Below are 23,604 nucleotides of genomic sequence, written 5' to 3'. Positions count from 1 at the left end.
TTGCGAAGCGTGTGATGAACCTTATTGAAGAAGGTGACTTTTGTACAATGAACTTAGACAACATCTACAGTGATGAGATGTGTCTGAGAGAGGACTCGAGAGAAAACCTAAAGAGAGAGAGAGAGAGAGAGAGAGAGAGAGAGAGAGAGAGACATCTGAAGAGAAAAATAAAAGGAAATTCTGAGAATTAAACATAGAGTGAGAGAGGATTCGAGAACGAAGGCTCTCTCGTGATGCCCAAGAGATCCTCTGCATCATTTCTTGAGTAAGAAGCAGAGAGAAAGACGAAGTTCGAGAGTGCAATCGTGAGGCAGAGACGACTGAGGAGGTAAAGAGCGGCATTCAAACATGTCGAGTACCAAAAGGACCTCGGAGCTGGAGCACGTGGTATAAATAGAGGCAAACTATTGTTAAGGTTCAAATCTAGAGAGAGACCTTGCTGAAACTTTCGACAGAGGTCACCTTCTAGGGATTTTAGGAGCTGAAGGAGAAAGGACGATAACCCTTCGGCAATGAGGTGGCTTCTCAGTTTGGAGGAGCCTTGGATGATACCTCCATAGTCTAGGCAAAGGTTTCTCTACCAGGCATCTTAGGTAGGGTCCCTAATAGTTCTCTGGTGAAGGAAGGATGGACGGTTATTTCCCGAAGGCACCCTTCTACCAAGCATGTGATCAGTGTTCAAAATATCGGTATCGCGTTACATATCACATCCTTAGGATACAGATACGTATCGGTTATCGCACGGGATATATCATTTGTATCGAGCAATTTATCACACTTTTTGAGAAACATGGGGAAGCATTGGAAAAATGGTTGAATTTTTCAATGAACTTCAAGAATTATTTTTAAAAAGGACCTTAATATATACTTTTAAATCATAACATCTCAAAAAAGAAGTGCACATAATAGGTTTCCTTTGTATAGGGTCTCAAGCTATGCGTTGTCTGATTGAACTAATGTAACTATATTCAAATTGAATGCATAACATTTAAGAGTGTATGTGATGATCATTTCATCAAACACTCCTAAATACTCGAAATTAGTCTCAATTGACAGCTGGTTGAAGGGAAATTTCAAAAAATATATTTTTTTTTAATAATATTTTATTGAGTTTTAATTAAAAATTATTTTTATTTTTTGAAAATTGACAAGGACTTAACAAATCAGTAGATCAACCCTCATACATGCTTGATTTCATGTTTGGAGTGCAACATTACAAGCAATTTGGGAGAAATTGGAGAAATTTGGAATTTTCCCCAAATCGGACCACCTACACTCAAATTTCAAAATTAGAGTGTATATGATGATCGTTTCATCAAATACTCCTAAATACTTCGAAATGAGTATCAATTGACAACTAGTTGAAGGAAAATTTTGACAAAAAAAAAAATATGGAGAACATAAAGAACCAATGGATATCGAAATCAAAGCTATTTTTCATGCAAAACATGAAGAACCAATGGATTTGTAACCATTTGACACTGATTTAACATAATTTCAAATTGGGGGGGAGGGCGTGGATCTCGCATCTAAGATATATTGGCACTACCTATGCATTTCATATCACACAGGTGAAATACATGACATATCGTGGGATATATCGGCCGATTTCGTCAATATTTAAAACATTGCCCGCTATGCCACACAAGCTCACCCCCTTGCCAACCATTTTCGTCTCCAACTTCCCCGAGGACTGGGACGAATACAAGCTCTCCAAGGTCTTTAGTGGAGCTAGTGAGGTGAAAGAGGTGGTCCTTCCCCAAAAGAAAGGATCATCTGCCAGTCATGGGTTTACCTTTGCTAATATGGTCTCGACAGAGGTAGCTACTAAAGCCATCTCTTTTATTCATTGATCCAGCTTCAATGGGAAAAGGCTATTAGTTCAAATGGCTCACTACAGGCCAGAATTGATCTCTCACGTCCCTGGGAGGAAATCCGGGGAGTCCAATGCCATTGGGACCTCTTCTAAGTCGGTTGTTCGTCCCCCACATTCCGAAGGGGACCAGAGAGTCCATGGTCGTTCTTTCAAAGATGTTGTTGGGGCCATCCCAGGAAGCTTGTCTTAACCTCCTTCCTCTACTCCTAGGGAAGCCTTTGGTCCCTATGGGTCTTGAATTCATAAGGTATAGGGTGCCTCGGGCCCTAAGGTCTCTATCGATGCCTCGGTGGTGGATGAAGCAAGCGTTGTATTTTTTCAAAGTTTAGTGATCAAATGTCAAAAAGCAGACATCAACATCTGGCTGGAGGCCCACTATAATCTCGAGGCAAAAAGCTTTTGTCTCAAGCCCCTGGGAGAAGACGAGCTCCTCGACCCTAGCTGGATGAGAACATCAATAATATTTTGAAGGTGGAGGACCTTGTTTAATGATTGTCTAGTTCTATTCCTTTATCGTTGGGTGGATTACTCCATTTTGGCTTCGAGGATTCCTAGTTTCATCTGTGCGAAATTCCTCTTGAACTATAAAATTGTGACTTTCTGATGGTTGTGGGCTCAAGCATTGGAGAAGTTCTCCTACGACTTGACAATGGAGTCTGGTTAGGAGCTTCGTTCGGCCTGCCTCTTGATTAAGAAGAAGCGTCCAGATTTGCTTCCCTCTAGAGTCCCTGTTTCTGTGGGGTGTAACCACATTAACATCCTAGTGTGGCCGGAGGTTCCAAGTGTGGGAGACTTGGGTGGCCAGTATACTCCAACAACACGACCCGCTAAAATTGTTGCAATAGGCAGACAACCCATCCCAGAGATCCCCTCTCTTGTCTTCTCGATTAGGCCCATAAATAGAGGTGAATAACTACGAAAAACCAGAAGAAGTATCCTTTAACACCACTGAGCAAGAGAAAGAACCATCGCATCAATCAACCTTAGACTACATAGAAGAGTCCCAAGCTACTATTATGCCCCCTAATCTCCCAACCACATTAATAGCCACCCAATCCACATTTTTAGCTCCCCAAAGAGTACCCAACTACTTCTGATTGAAATTCAACACCTTTGTTTCCCAAAACGTGACCAGTTGAACCTTGTAACGCCTGCATACATCCTTGATTTGACGTCTTTTCTGCTTACAACCCACACCCCTAACATTCCAGGAGAGAATCTTCATTTCGAAACCAACTTTCCCCATCTTCCCTTTCTCATAATCATAATTGACTGCAGGGGATAAACTTACCAGCTCCCTACAACTCATGAATAATCTAATTACTTTTTTGGGAGTGCTCGAAGTCTCTTTTGGTCAACCACACCATTCAACAAACTAGAATAGCTCGTAGTAATCCTCCAACCTACCTCCAAAAGATAGACCAATCAATCTTCCGAAGTGACCCAATGCTTCCATGATCCATCTCTTTCCACTCACCACTTCCACCAGACCAGCCCAGCTCAGTTCCGCTTTGTCTGAGAGCCTTGGAGTCTTCTTTGCTAAAGTTAGCGCCTTCTGCTCTGCAATCACCATCACTTGAAGGCATTCCACTTCAACGACTTCCTTGAAACAATCTTCTAAACAACGAGGGGAGATAGATCCATGTCCATGAAGAGCTCCAACAAAGCATTCTCTTCATCCAACTGACAAACGCTTATAGTTGACATCGATGCCCAACCCGATTCCGATTCCACTTCGCTAGGAGGGGAGTCTTCTACTAAGAGCGCTGCAAACCTATGAAGCAACTCGGGGAAAAGAAAGGTGTCTCGACTTAAATAGAAGGGTGCTTCCTCACGTGTCACGATTTAAGTAGGGGAGAGCACATGCGTCTTCCAAAAAGTATTCCACACGAGGTAATCCACATCGCGCACTTGGGACTAAAGCTGATTCGAGGAAAACATCTCATGGCTCGGATTCAACCTTGATTACGTGTTGGTGATACAACTATCAAGATGACACCCAACCCACCAGGATCGACACCCAATCCTACTCTAGAGCTAGAAACGCCAGTGTTGTCACTCCATACTAGCTCCAACGAGACCGAACAAAGCATCTCTAAACCAGATCTAGCCTCCAAACATGCTTTATCCTTTTGAAGTAGCCAACGATCGCCACCTACCCCCATTTGATTGTCAAGCGTCACGACCCCATTCACTTTCCCATCAATCATGACCGACAGAACAACAACATTAAATGATATTGCAAAAAGTGTCATCTCCGCCTACCACATATAGGCATTTGTTAGAAGGGGCCAGAGATGTAGCCATGTGTCTCCCTAAGGATCTCATACTCCACCGGAGCAAGAAAGCGATACTCCTTCAGCTTGCCAAGGAGCCAGAGAACTCTACATCGTCGGATAATCACTCGCAATTGAAGGCGAAAGCTCTTCTTCCTTTCTTAATAGAACAATGATCTTTACATCCCTTACCGCAATAGTAGTCTACTCTGGTGGTTCCTTCTTCCAACTTAACCTGACACAGACCCGACCTCATTGGACTTCCTCCCCCAAGATGGTCGCCATATCGATCAACACCACCTCACCAAGTCATTCACCTATAAGTTTGGAAGTATCTCCAAACCACAAGTCTAGCAGAACCCCTTCAATCCGGAACTAGCAATCTTCTAACGCAAACGAGGAGCAGGCAGAGACGATGTCTCCAGCTTCAACATTGGACCACCCACAGTCACCTCCCCCAAGGATAGAATATGCTCAAGTTCCTCTTGCGAGCTCAAGGGGATTCAAACCCTCTCATCGGAGAGAGCTTTCAGCATCACGGGTCGCAGATTTGCACTTTGAATGCCCAACATCCACTTGTTGATTTCTTCTATGTGGTTCTGCCTCTCATCGTCACCACCAAGCTCCATTTAAGCACCACTGTAGCATTATCTAGGATAGAAGGTCGGTAACGGATCACTGGGCCATCAATAGAGCCCTCTTTACAAAGTCATTTCGACATCGAGATCTCCTGCTGTAATGCAATCGAGTGCTCCACCACCCTCTGCCCCACAGCGACAACATCACGGAAAGAGACACCCTGCTTGCCACAGTCCCTTCTGTAGGTAGTAGGTCTTTCCAGTTGGATTCATCAATGCAATGGAGCTCTAGAACGTCGAACCCTAGGGTCCAAAGTTCTTTTCGCCCCTTGGTTCTTTCTGCTTCACCTATTCTCAAAAAAGGATCCTTCTTTGCCTCTCTTGAAGACCCTACCCCTCTTGCCTTAAGGTCCCTCTCCAACAACCTCCTATGCATTTTGCTCGGCATCTTCCTCCTTCAAGGATCCATTTTCAAGATTGACTTTCTTCGGCCCATATTTGACTCTCTGAACAGACAGGGAAATACCCTCAAAATATCTGTTGACAAGATCTTCCACCGCATGTTCACTTTCTTCATCCTCTAATCAAACAGAAGCAAACCTACAAATGGCGTCATTATCCTTCGATATTGGCAAGACAACTTCTCGAACCTTCCCAACCTGGCCAAAAAACCTCCTAAAATTCAACTCTGAACGCTAAGAGGGAACTATTCTACAAACAGCATTGGAAATTCAAAAGGAGGACCCAGTCTAAAGCCCTTTCTTTTCCGAGCGAACTTCCCTTTCTTCGAAACTGGGATCCACTCTCCTTCTTCCCTTTCATCCCTTCCCTATAGATGACCTGGCACCTATGTCTCTGCTTTAGCCTGCCCTTCTATCCTTTTACCTTTCTCTTCCCTTCTCCTAACTTCGTCGGTTTTACTCACTACAACAACCTTTCCCCTGCCATTCCCTACAAGTGGATGTCGTGATTTTGAACGAGGAGCTCCCCACTCGCCACCTTCGTGAGGGACAAGGCTAGAAGCTCGCTGATGACCATTGTCAATATAGATTTTCTCCCAAATGATTTTCCTACTGAGAGGTCGATTCCAATGAACAATGGATCTCCCATGACTACGAGTCGAAGACGGCACACGTCTCCCACGACTCGTTGTGCTTTCTATATTGCTATTACAAGGAAATTCCTTGCATGGTTATTGTTGGTTGTTGCCTCTATTGCCTCGGTATTGTTTTCTTCCAAGTATTTTCGAAAGTGATGTATGCAAAATTACCATGTAGTGTAGGCTACACATGACTTAAGCTATTTTCATAAGCTACATGACATTAAGGCTAAGCTATGCTACGTAGCGTAGGCAACACGCTACATAGCGAAGCGATTTACAACGAGTGTTTGTGCAGACATCTGAATTCCTCCATTACAACCATTGTTCCTAAAAAGGTTGAAGTTAAAGAGGTTTGAATTCCTCCATTACAACCATTGTTCCTAAGAAGGTTGAAGTTAAAGAGGTTAAGGATTTCATACTGATAAGCCAGATCCGAGCATCAGAAAAATCATTGCCAAGGTTCTAGCCTCAAAATATTTGTCAAGTTCTTAATCATCTCATCTCCCCTTCTTAGAGCATGTTCACGTCAGGGAGGTATATCATTGATGGCCCCTTCCTAGCTCACAAGCTGGTTGATGAGATTAAGAGTTAGGGCAAGAAGGCTTTCTTCGAAAGACCAATTCAGAGAAGGCTTACAATTGTGTTACCAGCAATTGCTAGATAATGTGTTTGGAACTTGGAGAAGAGGGTGGATCCAAGCCTATGTCCATGAACATTCGATGTTTGTTCCAAGCCTATGTTTCTTTGGTTCAATTTTCAGTTTTGAAAAATGGCATACCTAATAAGCTCCTTCAAGTGTTCCAAGGGTCTTCATCAAGGGGACCCAGTCTCCCTTCTTATTTACAACAATAGCTAATGACCTCAGTATAATACCTAGGCATGTGGTCAACATGAACATTATCAAATTGGAAGGTTTGTCGGGCTCGATCACGCACGTTCAATTTGCAAACAGCACTCTGCTCTTCAGAGATGGAACTTAGTTGAAAGTGCAAGGGTATTAGCCTATTAGAACATATTGCACTATTATGAGGTTGTCCATGCATAAACCAACATTGGAAGGTTGGACAATGTTATTGAACAATGTAATAAAAAACCTATTGTTTGAAAGTTAAATGGTTGTCTATTAGAGGTATAATCATCTTGATCCGTGCTATCCTTTCCAACATGCCATCCTATCTCATTTCCCTCTTTCATTGCCCAACCAAGTTAGTTGCAAAGATCAAATCCATCCAAAAGAACTTCCTCTGAAACAATAGGGCGGACATGCATAAATTCCATCTAGTTGCATGGACAGACATGTGTAAGCTGATAAAGGATGGGGGGCTGATAAAGGATGGGGGTAGGATGTCAATGGGCCAGGTCCAGGCTAGGAATAGGGGTACCCAGACCCAACCCACAAATGGGTACTGCACCCAAACCCATAACCATACTGGGGCCTAAAATGGACACCGTGTTGGTGTACCCATTTGGATACTCATGATTTGAGATTTAAAAAAACAAACACAACATTAACTCAAAATATTAAAGATTATTATAAGAGATTTTTTAAAAATAAAACTATGGTTTTTTCTTCAAAACATAAAAGCAGCATAATAGCATGCTATTTCTTATTAATAATAATAATAATAATAAAGAACCTTCTTCATGTTATTTTAACCCATCACGTGATTAATTGATAAAAAGTATCATAGTGAAATTCTATGCTTGGAGTACAAATAATTAGAATATAAACCATCCAAATTGTGGGCCCCATATTAAATGCCTTCCACTAGCAGTCACAGCTTCGAGCTGTGGTGAGAGAGAGAGAGAGAGAGAGAGAGAGAGAGAGAGAGAGAGAGAGAGATGAGGACCCCATATTAGATTTCAAATGAACAAAAAGGTAAGTTTGTTTGATTATCTGTTTATCAGATTGGTGAGCCTTTTTTAGACAATTAAAAGTGAAAAATATATGATGGTCCTATTTCAAAAAACAAGTGTCTACAAATCAAAGGTTATGATGGTTCAACCAATCTGATGTTTTTACCGTTAGTCAGTGATATTGATTTCCAAAATTTATTTGGTTTAATTTGACATATAACTGGCCGGGTGTACAATTTCTAAGTGCCTGCATATCGAGCTTTATACACAGCCCAAATATCAAATTACCATTTTACTACAACTCTTGATTTATTGTGTAAATTCTACAAAAAGACTTTTGATTTGATATATGAACTCTACGTAGGTCCTACACATTAGCACTTGTACGACAGTTCGTTTTACACCTTCAGTGGGCCACGTGTCTATAGCAAAATAGATAGTTGATAGGTTTGATCTAGATGATCCACTATTTTAATACATGGTACATGCATAACGTGGGTCACGAAATCGATTTTTACTTTAGTAATCTGCCGAGGACTGAAAATGTCATTATGCAACTTGTATATATCAGATAGGACTCACTGCTATCAAGCAAGATCCCTCTTCTTCAGGTTCAGCAACTCATACAACCTACATGTTGCATTCTTGCATGGTAATTTTTGGACCATCCAAATTATGGGCCCAAGGGCATAGTGTGAAAATCTTATTCATCAGATGACCTTAACCATCTGATTTCCCTTGTAAAATTATGACTGTTGATGCGATTCAGTTTACCTGTCCATTCGATGGTTATGGTAAGATTATTCAAATCATCTAACTAGTTTGTTTTTCAGGCCATACTCCATAACATTAGTTCCGTGATTTGGACCATTCAGATTGGCTTGCATGTGTGCCATGGGTATGGTGGATGCAGTGTTTGAAATATCGGTATCGCTAAAAGTTTCGCTGACCAGGTTTACGGAAACAATATTGATATCACCGATAATATCACTGATAATCGGAAATGCGAGGAAATATGGGGAAAAGGGTGGAATTTTCTGCGAAACTTCAAGAGATGTTAAAATGAACATATTTGCATATTTAGAAATTAAAAATTACAAAAAGAATGCATACATAACAAGTTTCAATTTAATGGGACCTTAAAAGTATGTATTGTTGTAAGAAATCAGTCTAACCATCCCATACGACATATTTAACCATCCAAACAAACATCGATATTGCAAAATATCAAGACATGATATTTCACCGAGAAATCATCAACAATTGGAAATGAAACAAAAGATTGTGGTCTCAATATTGTGCATGTTGCGATATCGATAATATCGAGATATTATCAATGATAAATTGAACACTATATACAACCATGTGCCCATGAAAAAAAGTCAAAATAAAAATTTACTATTGAAATATCGTCAATACACTTATGATAAAAGCATTACCTAGAATTTACATAGTCAAAAATATTGGCGTTACATTGGTGATATTGATGCAATAGCTATACAAGCGACACTTAGAATTTACATAGTTGAAAATATTGGCGATCACATTAACGATATTGATACGTTGGCGATACTTAGCCATATATTGCTAATACCTGGAATTTCTGATACTACCGGCGTTATCGGTATCGCTACCAGTGTTATCGGTATTGCTGAGCTGGAGATAAAGATAATATCAGAGATATTTCGATAATATTGGAGATAATTCAAACACTGGGTGGATGAGTTGTTGCACCTGAGGAAGGTGCAACTTGCCTGATTTTATCTTTCCCACTAATGTATTACTTTGGGTGTTGTTATTTCAACTTGAAGCTTTAGCTCAACCCCATAAAGGTTTTGGTTATTGTAAAAATTGATGAAAGTGGTTGTACGAAGAAGATCTGATGACTAAAGTACCCTATTTGGATGGAATCAGAAACTTTAGGTATTGGAAGTGACATTCCCCTAATCTCTAGCAGTATTTAATAATCATCATCAGCAAGAAGAAGAAGAAGAGTTTGGATCCCTTCCATATGCTCAATCCTTTTTTAGTGGTAACCCCAAAGATCTTTATTCATTCATGGAGTTGTATTTAGTACCTCTAAGAAAGATGATTATCCGCTGTTAGCCAGTAATGTGGGCTGTCTTGGACTATTTAGTGGTGTGCCTAGGAGGGCAGCTCGTGTTGGGATGCAGAGGAGCTATTATCCCCAAGCTCCCTAACCTAGTGCGGCACTTGGTTTGGACCGTAGGGATAATAGCTGTATCCTAGCTATTCGTCGTTTAATGCTATCCAGCTTTCTGAATGTTATTTCCACGATTTAAGTTGCTAACTCTACCCCTAAAGGGAAGCTAATCGTTATCAATATTGGTAAGAAGTAAGAACATTCAGGAAAATTAATGTTTTTTCTGATTAGTGACATACTTTATTCAATAGAAGCAAGAGAAATACAAATACCCAAAAAAAAAAAAAAAAAAACAAGGGTCGCTAAATAGGACTGAGTTGTCGATGACATGTGACCCACTCGTCATAGCTCCAAGGATTCAACACATCATTTACTTCATGACAAAGAGATTGAAAGGGGAGGAGGAGCTTTATATCTTTTGAAATAATAGAAAAGATTCTTTAAGAACCCGACTTTAAAGAGAGGACCCCTTCCGATCTTCCACAATCAAAGGCGCAAAAAAGGACATAAAAAGCTTTAAGCCGAGAAAGTGGAACCTCTTTTGCATCCCTTGACCCATTCAGTTTCAAACAGTTTTATAGGGGTGGAGCTAAAAACATTAATGGTGTAGACATAATGCATTATGCATCCCACCATTTCATTAGTGCATATATGTGAAATTTCTCCAGATCGGATCTCAATAGACGGAGGGGTCTGCTCGACCAAATCAGGCCGAGCTTTCTTGTCCTATTTGTCTTCCAGTGCCATATTTACTATTTACTGGATTAATACAGTGGTATGAATCACCTACTTTGTATGGCTGTACTAGATCATATTTTATAGGAGGATATGCAAACCGTTTGAATTGACGTGCCTATTCGATAAGAAACTACAAACTGTATGGCTCTTCCACATGTTTGTATATACACCTGTATCATACGATCTTGGCCTATTCTTCTGATTTAATAGGATCTCAGTCCTGAATGATTAAAGAGATACCGATTTTATAGGACCTAAGCAGATATCTCCTCTTTGTAGGATAAAAACCCAACTAGCTGCTTTTCTTTGATGAATGAATGAAATATTTTATTAAAGAAAAAGGGGGGAAACAGCTACAACTCGCATGCAAACAAACCCAAAAAAGGACAAACAATAGAAAAAACTAGCTTGGGCTCAAAGAGGCTTGGCCACTAGAAATACACCCCTGATCCAAGAAAAAAGGACCCACTCACACTCCCTAACTATGTTAACAAAGATGACTAGATCAACATGAACATCACCCTTCTTGGCCAACTTGTAAGCCTTAGAATTTGTTGGTCAGCATGTGAGAAAGGGAAATGGCCAAGGAATCAAAGGGCCTATTGCTTCCTCCAAAATTTTAGCTAGGATGGCAAAAACCCTTCCTAATCCACTAAACGCATTTCTCAAGTCACCTTCAATTATAATGGGGCTAAAATTGTGTTGGTAACTGCAATGTTTATACTTGGAAAAGGGCGGCAGCTTCAGTGTAATTTGACTCGCGAGTGTCAACTGGACTAGATTTGATCTCCGTTCATCGCTACCAATGGAAACATGCCCCCTTATGCTTGCTAGACTTGGATTCCCAATGAACTGCAGTTGAAATTGAGTTTACACCATTCCTTGGGATGACACCCATCTAACCAAAGCCATCCTTTGCAAACTACCATAGGACAAAATCTCCTCCAAATTTGATTGAAAGAATGAGAAGTACCTAACATGCCTCTATCGAGCACGCCCCACTCTAGCACACAAAATGCTTCATTGCTCCTCTCCTGCCACAACTTCCACAAACCTATTTTGAGTGCTAGATTTCACAACATCATCCCTGTAGAACCTCAAGCATTTGAGTTCCACCAAGCACACAAGTCCCTAAATGTCTCATACATAAGCCAACTTATCTTGAACTTTGCTGCTATGTAGACCAAATGCTTGTGGCAAAGTTATAGTACAAAAAGAAGGTGAGAGGTGCATTTAACAGCCAGGTAACATGATGCAGGATGGATGGTCTAACCTAGAATAATGCAATTAGATTATCAACGGATTAACTAGAACAATTTAAAGCACAAAATAATGTTAATCAATCACAAGCTTAATAAATTCAAGAATTTAACTATGCTTAGATTAAATACTAAATCACATCCCATCAATTAGATCTTATAAAACATTATTAGATTGGACCCATGGAAAGTAGAAATTCCATCTAGCATAGGGATTCACTTGGTTTAGAGTTTTGGCTAAATTGGGTTTAGGTTTAGGGTTTGGATTTTGGAAATTGAATTTTAGGTTTAGGAATTTAGGGATTTAGAGTTTTGAGGACTAGGTTCTTGAGAACTAGGGTTTTGAGGATTATGATTGAAGTAAAGGATAAGGGATAGAGAGGAATAAGGGAGATGAAACAAGAGGGCCACAAGACAAGGGGTCGTCTGTACGACAGCCGTACGCGTGTGTCTGTATGGCCGTACGAACACGAACTTGGGTCGAGATTTGGATGGATTAGAAGAAGTAAGAATAAGAATGGAGATGGAGATGGTTATTGTTAGAGAAAGAAGAAAAGAGAACTAGAAAGAAAGAAACATCTTTTGATGGAAGAGAATTAAAGAGAAGGATAACTAGGAATCACTCCATGGCATCACACCAAATTGCTCCAATCATAGGAGGTTTTACTTCATCACAAAGCAAAGAGAAAGGGTTTTTTTTTTTATTTCATATGCAATAATGAGTTAGGGTGTGGACGTCCAAGCCTTTAAGTTTAAAAAAGACTTTTTTACAAAAAGATGCTCTCAGATAAAAAGTTATCACATAAAGACGCTCAATAAAATAAAATTTGTTCCCTACTCCCTAAACTCAGAAAAAATATAAGCTAAACAAAAAAAAAAAAAAAAAAAACTAAGTAAACTAAACTATTTTGTGGCCCGTGGGGTCCACGATCAAGATATCCAATGACGTTGATCCAACAATCAAAATGGTCCACAGTCGAAATCCAACGGTCCAACTAAGCAACCCACATGCATTTTCCTAGTGTGGGGCCTTCGGAAATGCAAGATCATGATGGAGTCTTCAAAGGGCTAGGCACTTGAATTGGGCCCACGGGGCCTCATGTATGCATCACCTAGCCATAAAGAAACGGAAGCTCTCCTCCTCTGGTATACTCTGACTGATGCTCGGATGTCCTCATCATAACACATCGCACATCCACTAGATAATGCCGAGCCCTTTTTATGCAACTTGTCATGAGCGAGAATATTATTGAGGTAAGCAGTCCATCAAAAAGTCTTAACTTATTTTGGAGCATCACCATTCCAAACTCTAGAAGCCAAACTGTAAGAGACTTGAGGGGAGGCTCAATGGTAGTGACAGAATGATGGGATAGAAAACTCACCGCTTGGATCCAACGTCTATATTATTCGCTCAATACCGGATTGGGGAATATAGACTCTTTATAGTAACTCCAACAGATGAGAGGAGATATTTCCTCTTTCAAGTTTTGCCAAAATGTTGAAGCTCGAACTCCACCCGCCATCTATTGATAAAAGCTAGCCACAGCCCACAGGTCCCTCTTTGAATGTTGCAATCATATATGATAGGGTAGAAGAGCAACATAAGGGAGGGTCATGTGCGCCAGTGGTCCTCCCAGAATTGCTCTGTGCCATACTGCCATCCCCAATTGTAAATTGAATTTGCTTGAAAAAGACTGTAAACCTTTGAAATTGCTTTCCAGATGACCAAAGCTCTTCTACCAGTTGCAACTTTGTCATCCCACCTATTTGGACAATGTTGTATTTGGCCACAAGAATACTTCTCAACATAGGAAATTTCTCATCCACAAGCCTCTACCACCAGTTTGCTAGGTGGACCACATTAGTTTCCCACATCAGACTGCTATCCAATCCCCATCACGGGATGTCGACCGGCTGGGTGCACCCAAAGGGGTACCTGAGTCCAGCCCAACATGGGCCTATGGGTGTCAGTGTGGGTCTGGGTTTTTTTGTTAGCCCGATTAATAAATTGACCAGGTGTATGCCCCAACCCATATGTGAACCCCACCCAAACCTGAGCATATAACATTTTTGTCCTCTGCAGATTACTCAAATAAGAAGCAAATTCGTGACCTGTGTTTAACTGAGGATATGATCCTTGATCGAGTGAAATTGCATAACAAGATCCATTTAGCCAACCACAATTAGTTGGCATAAGGCTTGGATGATGATGATGATGATGCTGATTTTGCAAACTACTGATACATGAAATTAGAAAGTGTGCATGTGAAATGATCCGTCCATTGGTCACAAACTGAGACCATTAGCATTGCTCTTTTCATAGAACAAAAAATTGTCCAACGTCAGGCATCAAAACTTGTGGGCCAAGAGACAAGCACAGTGGGGGTCGCCTGCTGATCGGTTTGGCTTTTGCAAAAGCTGTCTACATTGGCATGTGACAAATTATCTTTCTATGTATGCATCCACGCACAGATGTTACAAGGTCCACTAACGGCTGTTATCTGGCTATAACAGAACACCGCGTAGGGGCTGTAGCTCAATAGCATTTAGCCCATATTCTCAGAAATCGCTATGACGGCTGTTACAATTTGGTTCCGAGTTCCTCAACTTCTAGTAAAAAAGAAGTAAAGATTCCGAATAGGAGGAGAGAAAACATAGATATCCTACCAGCGGTAAGGATCAGGAATTCGAACGCCGTGGTAATCATCAACAACAGAGTCGTCTCTACGAACGGGAGGGTATTGCAGATGGAGGTCCTCGAGTACGGAAAGAGATCCCATTTTGGGTTTCAGATGCAGGGAAGAAGGAGAGAAAGGTCTGGTTTCGAGGGTTTTGTTATGGAGAGGGAAGAAGTAATAGCGTGACAGCGTGGCCATCGGATGTGGGATGCGAACGCGGACCATAGCGTACGGAGTAAGCTATGTGGAGCATACGTGTGTTTTATCCATGCCGTCCATCCGTTCTTCCAGCTCATTTTATGGCATGAGCCCAGAATTGAAACATATCCAAAGCACAAGTGGACCATGTGATATATCACATGAAAGACGAGGAACAATGACGGTCACCGTTTGCGCCTTCCTATGTCCCACAGCGATGTTTATTTCCAATCCGACAGGTTGAAGGTTAAGCACTGGATGAAGGGAAAGCACTTGTACCAGATTAACCCTAATTTTGGCAATTCTGGCAATTTTAAAAAGGCCAAAGTGAAATGACACATAACGTTACGCTATATGAACGATGGAAAGTGAGTAAAAAAATCTTCAAAAGATATGAGCGCTTTTACAGGTTTGTAACTAGTGTAAATTTATCTTTATACGTTAGAGGATTGGTGATAAAATGTCGTGAACAATATATAAGAAGTGTGGTCAGATTGTTTAAGGTATAAAGGGTGATTGAGGGTAGTATAGAAAAAATTTGGCCGATGAAAGTAAAGCAAGTGGCCAAAAAGCATTTAGAAGATAAACGGTATAGGGATCTAGAAAGATACTTTTTAACTATCATAACTATTGTAATAATAAAAAATTGATATGCAGGAATAAGTTACAACAAAACTCTATAAATAGCAGAGGAATGTGACAAAGAAAAAGACCAATCAAAACTCAATCAAATCTTAAAACCAACAAATCAACGTTTATCTTATCAATTTTCTTTATCTCAACTTATCTTACGAGTAGCAATAATCCGATAGTAATAATTTTTAGTTATAATATTTAGTTGTAATTCGAGTTTATGCTCGTACACTAGATTTGTTCTCTATTCAATATCAATCAACTTTTTTAAGAGGCATATTCATGCAATTGCTCATAGTGACTAATTATTAGTTCTTCCTTTTGTTTGATTTGTACTAGTATTTTAAAAGTCTTTTCTTGTGTAAAGCACAAAATAACCTATCTTCAAAGGAAAAACTCAACCCTCTAATTATTGCATGGTCGTTATTAAACTCTGTAAGTAGTTGAGTAAATGACCGATCTTCATAGAATACGGTTATATACGTTCATATTGGACATATTTGCTTATTTTAACACCTGGGGTCAATGTTGATCGATTTAGATCGAGACATTGTATCGATTTTGTTACGCCCGCATAATTAAAAACAAACTAAGCAGCCAACATTTTTAACACACCTGGCGAGACATCAAATTACGTGGTTACCTTAACATTTGGTTGACTCAAGTATATTTGTCGGTGCAATAATTGTTCGGAATCACGAGCCAAAGGGATGCTCATAATTATTCAACAGCCATTACTGCGGCTAGTGTTTGAAGTATCAGTATCGTTACAAAGTTTCGCTGACCAGGGATACATAAATAATGTTGATATCGGCGATAATATTGTTGATAACCAGAAATGCGGGGAAACATAGGGAAAATTGTGAAATCTTTAACGAAACTTCAAGAGATGTTACAATGTACATTGCATATTTAGAAATTTTAAAAAAAATAATATATATATACAAAAAAAAGTTACATACATAACAAGTTTCCATTTAATGGAGCCTTAAAAGCATGTGTTGTTGTAAGAAATTAGTCCAACCATCCCATTCAGCCTATTTAACCATCCAACTTTTCATCCAAACATCTATCGATATTATAAAATATCAACAACATATGATATTTCACAAAGAAATCATTAATAATTGAAAATGAAACGAAAGATTGTGGTCTCAATATCGCGCATGTTGTGATATCGATAATATCGAGATATTATTAATATTATCAATGACAAATTGAACATTACATACAACCATGTGCCCATGAAATAAAAAATTTCCTAATAAACAAAATTTTGATGATATCAATATGTTGGCGATATTATTGAAATATCGTCGATACACTTATTATATAAGCATTACCTAGAATTTACATAGTCGGAAATATTAGCGATACATTGGCGATATTGATGCATTGGCAATACAAGAGACACCTAGAATTTACGTAGTTGAAAATATTGATAATTACATTAGTGATATTGATACGTTAACGATACTTAGTGATACATTTCTAATACCTATAATTTCTGATACTACCAGCGCTATCAGTATCGCTACCAGTGTTATCAGTATCGTTAAGTTAGAGATAAAGATAATATCAGAGATATTTTGACACTATTGAAGATAATTCCAACACTGACTATGATTAGCGAGCTTCCTACTCACGAGGAGGATGTGTAAGTCCAATAAGTACTTGAGCAAAGAGATCCACCACCTGGTCTGGCGCCTGCTCATCTAAACCCAGACAGACTCGATATCCCAGATTAAATCTCTTGAGATTATGTGAGCCGGGATGATTGATATATAGAGGGGGATTCAGCATATTGCAGAATTATCGCGGGTTCAGGCAAAACAATCGTAATTACAGGTCGAGACTTTTAATAGATAGATAGTCGGTCACACCGAAAGCATGAATCGGTTGGTAGCTTTGTTTGTTGATAAAACGTTTGTTGCACCTCATTAACAGATCGATACAAGTTCTGTTGAAAATCAAGCACCTGTACCATCAGTTCAGCCAATGCCACATACACTTTCATTATAGCGAAATTTACCAACTGGTCCTAACCCTGGTCCAATTCAAGATATGCAAAATTCACCGATACTGGTAGATTTCAGGCATCCTGGACATGTTCTTGTCCAGAACATATGGAATTCGCCACCACCTGTGGATTTCAAATGTCCTAAACGTGAGAATAGGAATGTAATCTACGAGGCTATGAATCAAGGGATGCTTAGGGGGTACAATTTGCCTAAAAATCAACCGTATAATGAAGAACAGTATCAGGATGGCCCTGAAGTACCCCCAGTTGCTACTCAATAAAACTGAGACTTCAACTGGTTCAAGAAATAGTAGGCCAAGTTCTGGGCCAAACTACTACTCCTATTTACCATAAGGCATATCTTAATTAGATCAACCGACAATATCCATTATCGAGGAACTATCGACCTGATTTTATGTTATTTACAGATGATACAGATTAATCAACTGTAAAATACATATGTTGCTTTATCATATAATATGAAGAATTGGCCAATAATGAATATTACAAATTACAATTATTTATCCGTTCACTCACTGGGATAGCCTTTACTTGGTATTCTAATTTGCTCTTAAACTCAATATAAAACTGACAAGAAATGGAAGAAATTTTGTATGCTTAATTCTTTTATAAAGACAGAAATTTTCATTGTCGATCTTGCTCGTTTTCAGTAATTGTTAGGGGAATCGGTTGAGAATTACATTACTCGGTTTAAAAGAGTTAAAAGTCGATGTAAAGTAGTTATGACTAAGGCATAATTTGTCTAGTTAGTTCAAGATGAACTGACCCTGATCTGTAGCTCAGCAGTAGGCTGAGTGAAAGATACCTCGTTTTAACATTGAGGTCTTGGGATCGATCCCTAGTGGGGGTGGCTAACAATGAAGTGTGAATTGACAGTGGGGTGTACTAACAAGCTGACAAAGGGAAAAAAAAAAAGCTTAAGATGGACTGAAATTTAAGCTTCAAAAGAAATTTATTATAACAGAATTTACAAATCTTTATGATTTGACCCAGAAGCTGTCTGATATGAGGCTTTGCTTTAAGAGTCAATGAAAGAAAAGAATTTATCAGTATTGACATATTACTATGACCCTAATTATGATGTTGTAATGGTTGAAATAGTGGCTAAATAGTCATTCACATGTTTGGCTTTAGTTAAAGAAGAAACAGTAACAGCTTTTAGTCACATTGGTCAAAGATCCTATACCTTTAATACTTCTCATGCCGATGAAATATTTGATATTATGCTAGCTGGCAAGTTTATCAAAATACTAGTTAATCACAAGATTCTGATAGTCGAATAACTTAAAAAGATTAATTATTGTAAATGACATGAAACTTGGTTTTATTCTATTAACAAATGTGTTGTTTTCAAGAATATTATTATCATGCCCCAAAATTAAAACTCGGGCATTACAACTTCCCAAGTCTAAACTCGAGTCGGAGCAACTTCCTCACCACTCACCAGACTTGGTGAGTGGTTAGTGAACTTCCCAAAGCACCAAACCCGGCTCATGGCGAGGGAATTTTTTTCGAAACGGTTAGTTTGATTGAGCGGTTACTGTTGAGAGTCAAATATTGTATATTTAACCGTTCAATTACATTAGTTTTATTAGCATTTAAGTGTTAATTTAATTTAATTATATACATTTTTGTCATGCGAGGTGATTCAGAAGTCTAAGATGAAAACGCACTTAAAATGATGGAGCTTAAAAGAAGATAATGAATAAGTGAAGATTTGGAAGTCATTAATGAAGAATTCACATACCAAAGATCTAAGGAAACCAAGTGAGGAATGAATGGAATCAAATATTTGAAGTGTAAGGAAAAGGAATCCTAAAAATTCAGGACCAGAAAAATCATATTCTAAAATTCTAAGGCTGGAAAAATATAGTCCTGCAAAATTATAAAGCCAGACTTTGATTTTTACTGCCATTGAAGCTAACTCCGATCCCATCGAAGCCACTTTGATCCCCATCAAAGCCATTTTGATCCTCATCGAAGCTACTTTGATCCTATTACAAAAATTAAGAAAATTTTGATTTTCTTACTAGACATGTTCATGCACCCTTCGATGTCATTGAAGGATCATTCGATGTCATCGAAGGTGCTCTCGAAGGTGCCATCGAAGCTGCGGTAACTGGGTAAATTTAAACTCGGTTTGCGAACTTTTCTGAGGCGGTGTGAAAGATTGAGTTCCAAAACTATTTAAAGAAGTTCCTAGGCTATTCCAAATAATCTTCTAAGGTTTGGAAAAGGAGAGAAGGCTTAAGTGGAGTGTCGACAATGTTCTTCTACTTCGATTTCTTCATGGATTTTACTAGATCTTTTAGTTTTTCTTTTGTTTTTTAGTTAATTATGACTAGATAATCTCTTAGATAAAGCTAGGAGGATGAAGTTTGTAGTTATTCTTAATATTTAGTTTACTTTAATTCAAGTTATTTGGTTTATATGTTGAACAATTCATTGAGATTTGATATGAATGAAGAAGTATTTCTAGTTTATTTTTATCCATTGTCAACTCCAGGTATATTGGATGCTTATAAGAGTTGAGAATAATTTATTATATATTTTGCAAGGGATTGATCTATAAAATTCATTGATCTATCATAGACTCTGGGCACGATAGATGCTTTAAATTTTCTACGATCAATACTTTGGTGCATAATGTGGGAATCAATTCAATTGAAGTTCAAATATGTTTTGATACATGAATAATGGTTTAACATAATTATATACCAATTAAATAGGATAGAACTTTGATTCAAATTGAGTTATCCATTGAATTAGTAAATTGAATATTGTGATTACTATGAGTGAATTCCCATATCCTTAGTCATTTATTTAATTGTTTTAAACCTTTTTTCTATCTCGTTGGATTAAAATCTCAAGCAAATATGTTAGACTTAGATTAATTATAGACCGTGTTCCTCATTTCTTATGGATTCGACCTCAGTCTCATCGAGTTATTATTACTTCGCAACCCTGCACTTGAGGTTCATGAAAAAGTTTTTGGCGTCATTGCTGGGGAGTGACGTACACAATTAGGTTTAGGTTTTTTACTTAGGTTTTGTAAAATTTATAGTTTAGTTCTTCACTTCTGATAACATCATCAACTTGTTTTTTTAATAAGATTTTTTCTATAGAATTTTTTATTGCTTCATTATGTTCATGCAAGAGGAGACACGTGAATACTCTAATCAACTTCTAAGAGAAGAGAGATTAGTTGAAGGGTTGTCAGATGATTACGTTAGGAAACACCCTACATCTTGTAACTTAATTGAATCTATGATTGAGAACTGACTGGAATATGATGATCCACCGATTAAGAAATCACTACATGAATATAGGAGGGAGAACAATTATCATCCACCAGTTAAGAAGACAACGCGTGATTATTATATGGATGGTAACACTTACCAACAACTATCGGATACTCCCACTTATGACCCGCATGACTTCAATTGGTGGAAACATCGGAGGTTAAATTGGAGAAGTGAACCAACCATGCATTCTAATGAATATCCCCTTAGATCCACTACTTATGAGATCAAATCAAAAATAATCAAAGAGGATTCACTTCAGAAATTCATAGATGCTCAAGAACTAATCAACCAACACATTGCGCAATCATTCACAGACATTAGAACATCATTAGAGTTGCTCGAATCCTCCATTCAAAGAATTCAGTCACGGGAAGAGGCTAGTTTAGCCCAGCCTCAACCCAACTAGAAACACACAACTCACTTCTAGAATATACTGAATTTGAGAACGAGGAGGAGTTGGATTATGATCATGAGCTTATGGTCCAGTTTTCCCCAAGAGTCAATCTCAATTATAGCTTAGGTTAATGATTAAGAAGCATGAGTACTTTTCAAACATAGTGATATTGATCTACTCCACCTACATGACACGCTTGACCTCAATATAAAGAATGTGTCCCTTTCAACTGAATGTCCCGACTCTTTAGAAGTTTATTTGACACACCTTGAGGATTCTAATGATAATATGATAAAAGACATAGTGAGTGACTTGCAAGACAATACCTCGGTAGTTGATACTAACCGAGAGAATTATTATTCTGAAATGTCTCCTTCCACGTATCCAGAATGTTTACCATTAAAGGTGGACCTGGAATTTAAACCGACGTTTGAAACTTTGGAATTTGTAGAGATTACATTGCTTAATGAATTTTTTTTTTAGAAATTTACCTAATTATAGTCTCTGATTCATCGTGGTATCTTAACATTGAAAAATTTTCTACCATAGGTGAATATTATCCACTTTGGATACCTCAGGGGATTAAACGAAGATTTGTTGCTAAGGTTCACAAATTTCTCTAAACATTCATGCTTTAGGGCATCCAAGCCTACTACAAAAAGGGCTTTTGGATAATCTTGTTGAGAAACCTACATAGAAATTTATCAAGATATTGTCCAGCGGAGGAATCTATCTGTCAAAATTGAGTAGTTTTTCCTTGCTTTCTTAGGATTAGGAATTTAATTGCTCTCTTAGGATTATTTTATTTTTAGTAGTTTAGGAAGACCGTATTTTTGCACCAACTTTGAGAATTCAATAGCTTTTGCATATTCACCATTTTAAGTACTCTCTACCCTTTACTTGATTACAACTGAGTTACTCTAAAGTTTTTCTTATTATATATGTTTATACATTGAGGACAATGTAAAATTTATATTAGTGGTATGTTTCCTTCATAAATTCTTCTCATTTGTGTTGAATTTGTTAAATTGTTGAGCTATATATATATATTTAAAAGTTTAGAATTTTTTGTGAATTTAAGTAATTTTGAGGATAATTCAGAGATTATAATGATAAAATACTTAATGTTGAAGATTCTCGACTATTAGATTCTAATTATTTTATAGATTTTAAAATTAAGTTTGAAGTTTTTAATATTTTAATTTGAAGTTTTTAAACATCGATTGAGTCATGAATTCATATATCACATTTATCTTATACATTAAAGTTTAAGTTCGATATTGAATTATTAACTTGATAATTATTGACAATGCTATGAACTAAACCTAAGGAATTTGTATATCATATTCAAAGAAAAGAATTAAAAAAAAAAAAAAAAAGAAGAAGAGAAGTAATACTAAGCTAAAAAAAAAAAATAGTTAGCATTGAAAATGGTTACCGATCAAAGTTTCTTGAAAGGACTGTTGTGAAAAATTAAAAGAAGAAAAATAGTGAAAATAGTGTGAAAGTCATCGATGAAAAAATTAAAAGCTGGATGAGTGGAAGGTTGAACTGTAAGGCAAGTTTTTATTTAAGTTTTGGTTATCTTGAATGTTCTTTGAATCGTCAATGTTATTATTCTTTTCATCCTTGGATGTCCATTTTTGGCAACTTCAAATGTTGTGATCGATTGTTGAAATGGAGTAATGAAATTGTCTTTTGGTAATATGACGTTAGAGCTGAATGTATTTAATATGTGCAAACAACAAGGGGATGATGCTGACATCCATAAAGTTAACATGATTGATACCATTGTGGGGGATGAGTTCATTTCAAACCCAGTGCTCTGATCCCTTAGAAGTATGTCTGGCTCACTTTGTTGATTCAAAGGATGAGATGATTTTTGACATAATGAATGCCTTGAGGAATTCTAAGCCCCAACAATCAAGTGTAGAAGTATTATCTATCGAGGCATCAAATCTTGAATTGGAAATACGTGATGGACATGAGATTGAAAATGTAGTGTCCGACCAAAATATAAGGAAATATGTTCGAGCAACCTAGCGAAATTTCTTTTTCTCATGAGAGTAAGATGCTTCTGATCTTAATTTTGATAATTGAGCTTTTAGACTATTAGGGTATCAATTTATTGGATACCAGTTGATGCCGATTGCTAGGAAGCTTGTCTCAAAGGAAGAGTCCATGCCTTTGGAAGATCTTGTTTATCAGGATGGATCTCCTAGTCTGATGAAGATCCCATTTCCGAATAGTAATATGTTAGTTTGCTTTTGTTAGTTATCTTTCATTTCGTTTTTCTACTGACTTAGAAATTTCGACTCTTGTGCTCATTCATCGTATCAGGTACTCTCTACCCTCTACTTGTCACATTTTATTTGCTCTCATATTATTTTTATTGCATAATATATTTTACATCGAGGATCATATATCATTTAAGTTAGGGGTAGGGTTTCTTGTGGAAAGTTCTTTTAAAATTGTCATCTTTTATTTATTTTTTTTAAATTTTAA

At 37.9% G+C, this 23,604-nt stretch overlaps 1 protein-coding gene across 1 annotated transcript in view; it reads right to left on the bottom strand.

The window, feature by feature from the left end:
- Positions 1-14,697, bottom strand: part of LOC131243234 (uncharacterized) — a 49,197-nt gene extending 34,500 nt beyond the window's left edge. The window contains exon 1 of the mRNA XM_058242430.1: positions 14,518-14,697. Coding sequence (XP_058098413.1) covers positions 14,518-14,630 — 113 coding nt within the window. The 5' untranslated portion in view covers positions 14,631-14,697. The remainder of the gene's footprint in view (positions 1-14,517) is intronic.
- Between the last annotated feature and the right edge of the window lie 8,907 nt (positions 14,698-23,604).

This window comes from Magnolia sinica, chromosome 4, assembly GCF_029962835.1.
Source record: "Magnolia sinica isolate HGM2019 chromosome 4, MsV1, whole genome shotgun sequence".
Taxonomy (NCBI): Eukaryota; Viridiplantae; Streptophyta; class Magnoliopsida; order Magnoliales; family Magnoliaceae; genus Magnolia; species Magnolia sinica.
The sequence above is the reverse complement of the archived record's forward strand: the minus strand, read 5'-3'. Positions and strand labels throughout refer to the sequence as shown.